Raw genomic sequence first — 10,912 nt, 5'->3', positions numbered from 1 at the left:
GGTGGATTGGAGTCCACCTGTGGTAAATTCAATTGATTGGACATGATTTGGAAAGGCACACAGCTGACTATATAAGGTCCCACAGTTGACAGTGCATGTCAAAGCAAAACCAAGTCATGAGGTTGAAGGAATTGTCCATAGAGCTCCGAGACAGGATTGTGTCGAAGCACAGATCTGGGGAAGGGTAACCAAAAAATGTCTGCAGCATTGAAGGTCCCCAAAAACACAGGGGCCTCCATCATTCTTAAATGGAAGAAGTTTGGAACCACCAAGAATCTTGCTAGAGCTGACTGCCCAGCCAAACTGCGCAATCGGAGGAGAAGGGCCTTGGTCAGGGAGGTGACCAATAACCCAATGGTCACTCTGACAGAGCACCAGAGTTCCTCTGTGGAGAGGGGAGAACCTTCCAGAAGGACAACCATCTCTGCAGCACTCCACCATTATGGTAGAGTGGCCAGACGGAAGCCACTCCTCAGTAAAAGCCACATGACAGCCCGCTTGGAGTTTGCCAAAAGGCACCTAAAGATGAGAAACAAGATTCTCTGGTCTAATGAAACCAAGATTGAACTCTTTAGCCTGAATGCCAAGCATCACGTCGGGAGGGAACCTGGCACAATCTCTACGGTGAAGCATGGTGGTGGCAGCATCATGCTTTGTGGACGTTTTTCAGGGACTGGGAGACTAGTCAGGATCGAGGGAAAGATGAACGGAGCAAAGTACATTTGCAAACATTTCTAAAAACCTGTTTTTGACTTGTCATTATAGGGTATTGTGTGTAGATTGATGAAGAAAAAAAACAATTGAATCCATTTTAGAATAAGGCTGTAACAAAATGTGGAAAAAGTCAAGGGGTCTGAATACTTTCCGAATGCACTGTGTATGCTTTCAGAGTGACGTCAAACGTTTTCAAAAAGGGCAAGTACACAACTGATGTGTTACGCCTTTTTTACTAACTGAATGTATTTTATAAATGCAAAGTAAAAAAAATAAAGTGTGTGGGGGAGCCTTATTGAAAGAAAAACAGTCTGAGAATATTGTAGCCAGACTTGTTGAGCTATGCTCCATGTTAATCAGTGGTTTAAAGTACTACTTAAGTCGTTTTTTTGTGGTATCTGTACTGTACTTCACTGTTTTACATTTTTGCCAACTTTTACTTCACTGCATTCCTAAAGAAAATAGTACATTATTTACTCCGTTCATTTTTTCCTGACACCCAAATGTACTCATTACATTTTGACAGGAAAATGGTCCAATTCACACACTTATCAAGAGAACATCCCTGGTCATCCCTACTGCCTCTGATCTGGCGGACTCACTAAACACATGCTTCATTTGTTGGAGTGTGCCCCTGGCTATCCGTCAATAAAAAAATACAATTGTTCCGTCTGGTTTGTGTAATATAAGGAATTTGAAATGGTTTATACTTTTACTCTGGATACTTTAGTACATTTTTAGCAATTCCATTTACCTTTGATACTTAAGTATATTTAAAACCAAATACTTTTAGACTAACTCAAGCAGCATTTTACTGGGTGACTTTCACTTGAGTCATTTTCTCTTAAGGTATCTTAACTTTGACTCAAGTATGACAATTGAGTACTTTTTCCACCACTGATGTTAATTAGTACTCTGAGGCATACGCTTATAAATTAATTAATGGGTTTTTGACACAGTATAGGAACGACTCAGGCATTGTGACTGTTTCATCCATTGACCATAACCATTCATGGCTGAAATGGAACTGCAGGGCTGGTAAACGGCTGGGTAATAGATGCCAATTCATGCTTATGGTACAGGATGAGTCACTAGATCTGCAGTTAGTTGGTAATGAACAGAACACTTATCTTTCAAGAAATTGCTTTTCAACGATTATTCTGATTTCAAAGACCAGTGTGTATCATATGACCGTTACTCTTCACTTTCCAACTCAGACAGTCAATACACCCTTCCTGTTACTCATGGTAGTTTGCTGGAGGGGGAGGGGTATCTATGGTTTTCTAACTGTGATGTCAATAGGCAGTTGATTCTTTGCTGATAAAAACTCAAGACCTAAAACAGATTGTGTGTGTAAATTTAGTTTTATGGCACCAACTTCAAATGTCACAAGACTCCAGAAATGTTCAGCAAAGTGAGGAAGGTGGTTATGGAAAAGCAGAAATCAAAGATTAACCAACAATGACAAAATAAATGAATGAAGAAGACATACATAGTTAAATATAACTTCAAACTTGGTCCCTATACTTGGCATGAGCACCACAGAAGCTTTTAGCCATGATTACTACTGTGAATATTGTTTTGATTATGCGCTTAAAAGTACATTTTGACAAAATACCTTCATCCAACACAAGTGATTTCAAATATATACATCATGTCATATGGGAGGACAGTTCACAATATAATTTGTCAACAAATAGTTGTGTATTCTGGTATTCCTAGGAAGGCAATGTATAGAGACAATCAATAAAAGGCATACAGAAAGCAATAGATTCATAGCTGTGATGGAGACAACCCATAAATATTTAAAATACTTTAAGTACTGGTATCCCTCTTCTCCTGCTCTTTTCATGGAGTGTAGTTTGATGCATGTGCATATGATCCTATAATGTTATATACAATGCATGGTAATAGTCCCTTAAAATACACACTATCCTCCTAACAATAATATGTACTTCTACAGGTAGACAAAGGATGATGTAAGGAGAGTTTAACCAAGAATTCTGATATGTCAATTCTATAAGGAGTGAACGTGTTCCTATTCCTGAGTTTGTTCAACTTCTTCAGAAAGCAGATGGAATCTCTTTTAAAGAGACCATATTATATATACATATTATAAGTGGAACTACATACATATTATATGTGTAACTACATACACACATATATATATATATATATATATATATATATATATATATATATATATATATATATATACATACACACACAAACACACACACACACACACTACCGGTCCAAAGTTTTAGAACACCTACTCATTGAAGGGTTTTTCTTCATTTTTACAACTTTCTACATTGTAGAATAGTGGTGAAGACATCAAAACTATGAAATAACACATATGGAATCATGTAGTAACCAAAAAAGTGTTAAACAAATCAAAATATATTTTATATTTACCTTGATGACAGCTTTGAACACTCTTGGCTTTCTCTCAACCAGCTTCATGAGGTAGTCACCTAGAATGCATTTTAATTAACAGGTGTGCCTTCTTAAAAGTTGATTTGTGGAATTTCTTTCCTTCCTAATGCGTTTGAGCCAATCAGTTCTGTTGTGACAAGGTAATACTGGGTATACAGAAGATAGCCCTATTTGGTAAAAGACCAAGTCCATATTTTGGCAAGAACAGCTCAAATAAGCAAAGAGAAATGACAGTCCATAATTAATTTAAGACATGAATGTCAGTCAATACGGAACATTTCAAGAACATTTCAAGTTTCTTCAAGTGGAGTTGCAAAAACCATCAAGCGTTATGATGAAACTGGCTCTCATGAGGACCGCCACAGGAATGCAAGACCCAGAGTTACCTCTGCTGCAGAGAATTAGTTAATTAATTACCAGCTTCAGAAATTGCAGCCCCAATAAATGCTTCAGAGTTCAAGCAACAGACACATCTCAACATCAACTGTTCAGAGGAGAAGGCATGAATCAGGCCTTCATGGTAAAATTGCTGCAAAGAAACCACTAATGGACACCAATAGAAATAAGAGACTTGCTTGGGCCAAGAAACACGAGTAATGGACATTAGTTCGGTGGAAATCTGTCCTTTGGTCGGATGAGTCAAAATTTGAGATTTTGGATTCTAACCGCCGTGTCTTTGTGAGACGCAGAGTAGGTGAACAGATGTGTGGTTCCCACCGTGAAGCATGGAGGTGGTGGTGTGATGGTGCTTTGCTGGTGACATTGTCAGTGATTTCTTTAGAATTCAAGGCACACTTAACCAGCATGGCTACCTCAGCCTTCTGCAGCGATACACCATTCCATCTGTTTTGCTCTTACTGGGACTATCATTAGTTTTTCAACAGGACATTGACCCAACACACCTCAAGGCTGTGTACGGGCTATTTGACCAAGGAGAGTGATGGAATGCTGCATCAGATGATCTGGCCTCCACAATCAACCGACCTCAACCCAATTGAGATCGTTTGGGATGAGTTGGACAGGAGAGTGAAGGAAAAGTATCCAACAAGTGCTCAGCATATATGGGAACTCCTTCAAGACTGTTGGACAAGCATTCTTTGTGAAGCTGGTTGAGAGAATGCCAAGAGTGTGCAAAGCTATCATCAAGGCAAAGGGTGGCTACTTTGAAGAATCTCAAATATATTTTGATTTGTTTAATACTTGGTTACTACACGATTCCATATGTGTTATTTCATAGTTTATGTCTTCACTATTGTTCTACAATGTAGAAGATAGTAGAAAATAGTAAAAAATAAAGAAAAACCCTTGAATGAGTAGGTGTCCAAACTTTTGACTGGCACTGTAGGACACCATATCACAGGACCAGCTATACCAAAAATAAACAGAGAGAAAACCAAAAAAATATTACATCATTAAGATTTTCTTTTATAGAAGAGGTTGAAATAAAATGACACTGGACAAATTCGGACCTTTTAAAAGGAGTAAAAGTAGTTCAAAGAAACGATGCTGGACAATAAAAACGTATTACAGTGGGGTTTACAATATATATATTCTCCTTTGACATGCCACAGGATTACTGGTCCAGGGCAAATTAACTGTCCAACAGACCCATCAGAGACGAAGAAAAACTCCATAAAACAGTGAATGAAACTCACCATAGAGTAAATTTAACTCCCACTTACCGACAATATCATGAAAGAAACCAGTTACAGAAATGCATACAGGTTACAGTATACTACTAGCATGGGGAAGATATGTTATTTGTGAGACAGCAGCACTGCAGTTTCCTTTCTGGTGAATGAGTTGAGTCTCTATTCAATCACTTACCAAAGAAAATCATGCTACATTGATTTTACCGTCATCTCAGGTGGGTTATCTCTTGGTATGTTAATTGAAAATAAGAATTTGGGGTATGTCAATTGTCAAGTAGTGCATTGACAGGATTTCTTCAACCAAATACCTACAGTTAAAGAGAAATGTCCAAATGTTTCAACGTTATATTTATAATCTCCGGCACCACCCCAACATCAACCTGCAGTATGTGAAAATGGTACGTTTCTATGTTTTGTAGTAAAAAAGATAAGTGTTTCCAATGACATCATCAACCAATTAGTAGACAATTAGTAAGCAATGCCGACTCATAATTGGTTAAAATCACACAATAAACACTGATGATGTCATTGGAAACAATTTTGTTTTACTACAGAACATAGAAACGCACTATTTTCACATGTTGATGTTGGGGTGGTGCTTGAGAAGAAGAATATGAAGTTGAAAAATATAGAAATGACCTTTTAAGATTGAGACTACCTGGCTGTCACATCATTTTGTGAAAATATTAAGTTCAGGAGGAGGGTAAAGACTTAAAGCAAAATGTTTAACTGATTCACTGTACTTAATGTGTGGCTCATGTTTAAGACAGATTTAAAAAGGACTGCTAAAATCTAGCAGAATCTTGGCTTTATATTACCATCTTAGAGCTAGCAACATTGAGTGACAATAGTGTTCTAGAAAGTCTATGACTGAGACAACTTCATAGCCACAGCTCCATAAACCAGTTTATCTTTTCGTGTGATAAAAATCACACTGGGGGACAAGACTGACCCTTTTCAGCTAGCAGAAAGTAATTTCATCTCATCTACCTCCAGGCTCTCAGACCCCCACTGTGCCCCTACCAATGAGCTGGGCAGTGTCATCGTCTGATGGGTGGGAGTCTACCACTCCCTCCTCAGTATCAGAGTCTGACACCTCCTGAGGGGAGTAGTAGCCCTTATACTCCAGGATGGGCGAGTCGCAGTGAGTGGGAGAGGCTAGGCACTGCGCGGTGGTTACTGTGGTGACAGTGGCAGAATAGGCCCCTGGATGGCCAGAGGGGAAGCCTGGGTTGGAGGGGCGGAGGAGAGGGGTGCGCTCGGTGTCAGCTTCGCCCTCCCCCCTCTCTTCGTCTCCACCACGTGCCCTCTCATCCTCAGACTCGGACTCAGAGTACTCCGGATTGGGCCGGGTTACACGTTGTTTGCACACAGGGCAAGTTTTCTTAGTCCCTGTAAGCCAGGGGTCCACACACTTGCTGTGGTACGCTGAAGAGATGACAGAAATAAAACAGTTACTGCAACCATGACCTTGGAACTGTGAGAAAAACAATTGCGAGTTATACAGGGACAAACATTAGAATTTATAATTACCGTGTGAGCAAGGCAAAACTCGCAGTTTGTCTCCCTCTTCATACTCATCCAGACAAATAGCACAAACATCATATTCATCACCTAGAAAAAGAATAAGATTCACATGTATGTGTAAATGCATTGTAATGCTAACTGTAATGTAACGATAACAGGAGCAGAATGATAACAGGAGCAGACAATCAGATTGGTATTATTGTTATTCGGGTTTCTCAACATTCTAGCGAAGAAATAGAGTACTGCTGTTCCAGAATGTGTTTGACCAGTTATACTGGTGACTGATTCTCATTTTAATGTGTGGTGGGACACTCCCCCTAGTTACCTTTAGTGAACTTGTGAATGGGGATCCTCTTTAGTTGTTCCTTGGTCAGCCTATTTTTCCTCATCCTTTTCCTGTACTGCACACAGCGCACAATCTAAACCAAGACCAGACAGGGAATGAAGAGACAGAAGCTGTGTCCAGATACCCATACTTAAGTTCTAAACCAAGACAAGACAGGGAATGAAGAGACAGAAGCTGTGTCCAGATACCCATACTTAAGTTCTAAACCAAGACAAGACAGGGAATGAAGAGACAGAAGCTGTGTCCAGATACCCATACTTAAGTTCTAAACCAAGACCAGACAGGGAATGAAGAGACAGAGGCTGTGTCCAGAAACCCATACTTAAGTTCTAAACCAAGACCAGACAGGGAATGAAGAGACAGAGGCTGTGTCCAGAAACCCATACTTAAGTTCTAAACCAAGACCAGACAGGGAATGAAGAGACAGAGGCTGTGTCCAGAAACCCATACTTAAGTTCTAAACAGTAGGCAATGAATGCTAAAATATAAAGTTTTATAGTATGTGAAATTTCAAAAAATGAGTATGCTTTAAAAGCCAGGATGTCATTACACATTTTGGCTTTTCAACATCCTAGTTTTTCATCTAGTAGAATTCGCTGCACCCTATTGACAAAAGCTTCCTTTTTCCAAGAGCCACGTGTGTTTGATAACATTATCAGTTAGAGTCACGCCCTGTACCAGAATGAACAAATGGTGGGAATAAATGCAATTGCACACTAGATGACGCACTCCCAGTATTGATGAGCCTAGTATGTTGATATGTGTTGCTCACTGAATTTGATTTAACTAAACAATACATTCTAAATAGTTTGTAGTACGATATTAGTACACAGCATGCTGTTTTAGTAAGTAGTAGGCAAGACAGATTTCAGACATAGCCAGTGACCACACCAAGACCTAAGGATGACAGTCATAGGGCTTTTAATATCCGGGGGGGGGGGGGGGGGGGGGGGGATTTACGAAGTAGCAATGAAATCAATAACTATTCAATTGTGAAATTCCACATTCATTACAAAATGAGGCTGTTCCCCAAGGGCACTTACCAGGAAGACAACCATCACAAGGACGATCATGCCCACCACTCCGGTGAAGGGGATGAGATAATACGAGAGTGGAAAGGCAAATTCCGGCTTGAGGATCACATAGGCCCTGCATACCAAATACAGCACCATCAGCTTTGTATGGGGGTATTTTTCAGAAAAGCGACTATGACTAAGAGGGACAACACTGCCAGACAATACCATCACCAACATGCTGATGACGTGCACATAGGACCAGACACACAGCGGGGCTGACATCATGATGAGTGCAAAGATGTTGTGAAGAATATGACAAAATTTCAGTGCAACTCTAATCAATAAAGGTCCCATCTTCATTACGGTGCAAGACCATTACCAAAGAGCCAATACACACTCATGTTGCATGGTTACATTAGCAACCATAACTCATCAGCAGATAGTTAAGTCGAACCCCCATCTAACATTGTGAATAGCGCTAGAAAGAACCTCTGTGATGTCACTCATGAACAGGTTGTCATGGAAGTTGCGCTTGACAAAAATAATTGAACATCAATGGAAATCACCCTTGTTCAGGAATGATGAAGGTCCTGAGAATTTGGGAGGCGTAGTAGCTGGTGAATACTGAGGGGATCTCAATCTCCTCTGCAATGGTTTCTACACACACAAACAAACAAAAAGGGGAGCACTGTCACTCAGCATTACCAAAGTATTTACTTCCTTGGAGGATCATACTGGTTAAAGACTACTTGAGGTTTTGAGAAGTGAGAACACAAATCAGTCAACCTGGTTAAGGGGAAGTAAACTAACGGAACTGATTCTGTCAGAAATGGGAAAAGGCAGCTTAGGGAAGTTGAAGACGATTTCAGGATCCTCACCATTGCTGTAGTTCATGTTGAGTAGAGTCTCCGAGTACATGTTGTGAACGATGGCTGCACTGAATCCTGCTTGCTGTGCATGCAGCACCTGCATTAAATACAAAATCATAATTCACACTATAATAATTGTAAACACTACACGCAGTGTGGTTTTACACTGAATATGTTGCAATAAATAAATAGGTTGAATTCAAATGGAAAAACACCATATGTCCTAAGCAACCCAACAGACTAACCTTGATATCAAAATTGCAGTCATAGCGTCGGATGAGGACTATGTACTTAGTAGTGGTAGTGTTGGAATCACTAGATGTGGGCCGTGGTGGTGGAGGTTTTATCGGAGTGCAGCCGTTGAGTGGACGGGACTCTACTAACACACCCTTAACGACAAAGAGAAAGAAAATTAGGTAATTTTAGAGCCAATTTATCCATTGGATGAAAGGGAATGTTATCCCCTCCCCTCCTCTCACCATAAGTCCCTCTTTGGGTAGTGATGATCCAAACAAGGCAGACAGGTCCTCAAACAACATGTTAGTCATATTGCTGTAATGCTACCAGACAGAGAGACACAAGTTTTAAAATCAATGCCAGCACACAGGGACTGTAAACTGCATTTGTTTATGACAAATCCAATGGCAAACATCACTTGTAAATCCACAACAAACTTGATCATACAGTTCTACAATTATGAGGACTCACAGCATAGATATATGCGTGCGCAGGTAAGGGAGCCAGTGTGCAGCACAGCACCAGAGTGAGAAGGCCCAGTTGGGCATCCATGCACCACAGACCCAGCATCCTGCCTCACTGTCTGTTTGGAGAATGGGATGAGTACGGCAAGGTAACAGGGAAGCTCAGCCTGAGGAGTGAAAATAATCCCTTGATTATAGTAATCCCTTACAAAAAAATATGTTAGTTTTGAAACTGCAGTAAATGTGCAGTAACTGCAGTCAACTGTGGTATTTTGAACGCAGTAATTGCAGTGTACTGCAAAATTACTGCAGTAAAAAAAATATATATTTTTGACGCAGTATTTGCAGCAGTTATACTGCACTCTAACTGCAGTAATAAACTGGATGGTTCGAGCCCTGAATGCTGATTGGCGACAGCCGTAGTATATCAGACAGTATACCATGGGTATGACAAAACATACATTTTTACTGCTCTAATCACGTTAGTAACCAGTTTATAATAGCAATAAGGCACCTCGGGGGCTTGTGATATATGGCATATATAACAAGACTAGGGGCTGTGTCCAGGCACTCCGCGTTACGTCGTGCGTAAGAACAACTCTTAGCCGTGGTATATTAGCCATATACCACACCCTCTTAGGCCTTATTGCTTAATTATACTGCTCTCTGACTGCAATCTTTTTTCGTAAGCGATTAATAGCATTATAATAAATTATTCCAATACCAGTCCAAATAAACGAAGAAAAAAAATCACAGTATAACGTTAATAGTTTCTATGATCAACGTTTAGATGTGTTGGTGCCTGTATACAAAACACAAATACAGTACAGTAGCTAGCTAACATTACTCGTCAGTGATAACTACAGTAGCTAACTAGTTTATACGTAGCTAGCTAGCAACCTAGCCAGCTAACGTTAAATTAACACACAGCTAAAACACATTTTGGAATCAATGCTTGGGGACAAAAATAACAGATTCGGTCCAGTGGACAAAACTATTATTTTCCTTAATAACTCTGTTAGCTAGCTAGTTTACTTCGCTATTGGCTGAACAATCTGACCTTAGCTAGATAACATTAGGTGTGCTGCTAACAACAACAAAGACGAATTTCATTTACCACGGCACGGATAACAAACGTTAGCTAATGTTCTAAGATTGTAACTAGCGATCTGAAAGTTACAGAATTTTATGTCAGGCAGCTCCTCAATACTGATAATCAGAACAGTCTCAATTAAGGAAATGTAAACATATCTATCTAGCTAGCTATCTGGGGAAAATGGTGTGATCCTTGTACCAGTCAGTGTCTTGTTGTTTGGTCCAATTCTTCACTGCGATAAAGTTATTACCGTTCTCCTAGCAGCAGGATATTATGGCGGTAGCGCGATCGCGGATTTTATGTTTTCAAAATAAGAGTCCCAGCAAAGACATACTACATGTTGGGAATATTGCACTCAATTGCAGTACAACTGTTTTTCACAGAATTTTAAATGTTATTTATACCAACATGTATTTTAAAGTTTACACAGATACTGGTATGTTGAAATGTATTGTGTAGGCTATGTTTAAAGAAATACACGTAAACTAAAATACACATTTATTGTAATGACTGAGAATAAAACATAAATGAGCGAATGTCCACAACAATTCT

The 10,912-nt window shown here is 39.7% G+C and overlaps 1 protein-coding gene across 2 annotated transcripts; it reads right to left on the bottom strand.

Annotated features, from left to right (window-relative positions):
- Positions 1-4,554: 4,554 nt before the first annotated feature.
- On the bottom strand, positions 4,555-10,657 carry LOC110537381 (E3 ubiquitin-protein ligase RNF167). 2 transcript variants are annotated; one of them, XM_021623384.2, is made up of 10 exons: positions 10,559-10,657; positions 9,272-9,431; positions 9,043-9,123; positions 8,809-8,952; positions 8,573-8,660; positions 8,261-8,351; positions 7,722-7,827; positions 6,658-6,751; positions 6,339-6,419; positions 4,555-6,233 (listed from the first exon to the last, which is right to left on the bottom strand). In XM_021623384.2, exons 2-10 carry the CDS (start codon positions 9,368-9,370, stop codon positions 5,806-5,808), a joined length of 1,212 nt encoding a protein of 403 aa, XP_021479059.2. In that variant the 5' UTR covers positions 9,371-9,431; positions 10,559-10,657; the 3' UTR covers positions 4,555-5,805. The 2 variants fall into 2 exon arrangements, with proteins under 2 accessions (XP_021479059.2, XP_021479060.2); XM_021623385.2 differs by having other exon boundaries at positions 10,382-10,581.
- Positions 10,658-10,912: the final 255 nt, after the last annotated feature.

The sequence above is a fragment of the Oncorhynchus mykiss genome, chromosome 12, assembly GCF_013265735.2.
Source record: "Oncorhynchus mykiss isolate Arlee chromosome 12, USDA_OmykA_1.1, whole genome shotgun sequence".
Taxonomy (NCBI): Eukaryota; Metazoa; Chordata; class Actinopteri; order Salmoniformes; family Salmonidae; genus Oncorhynchus; species Oncorhynchus mykiss.
The sequence above is the reverse complement of the archived record's forward strand: the minus strand, read 5'-3'. Positions and strand labels throughout refer to the sequence as shown.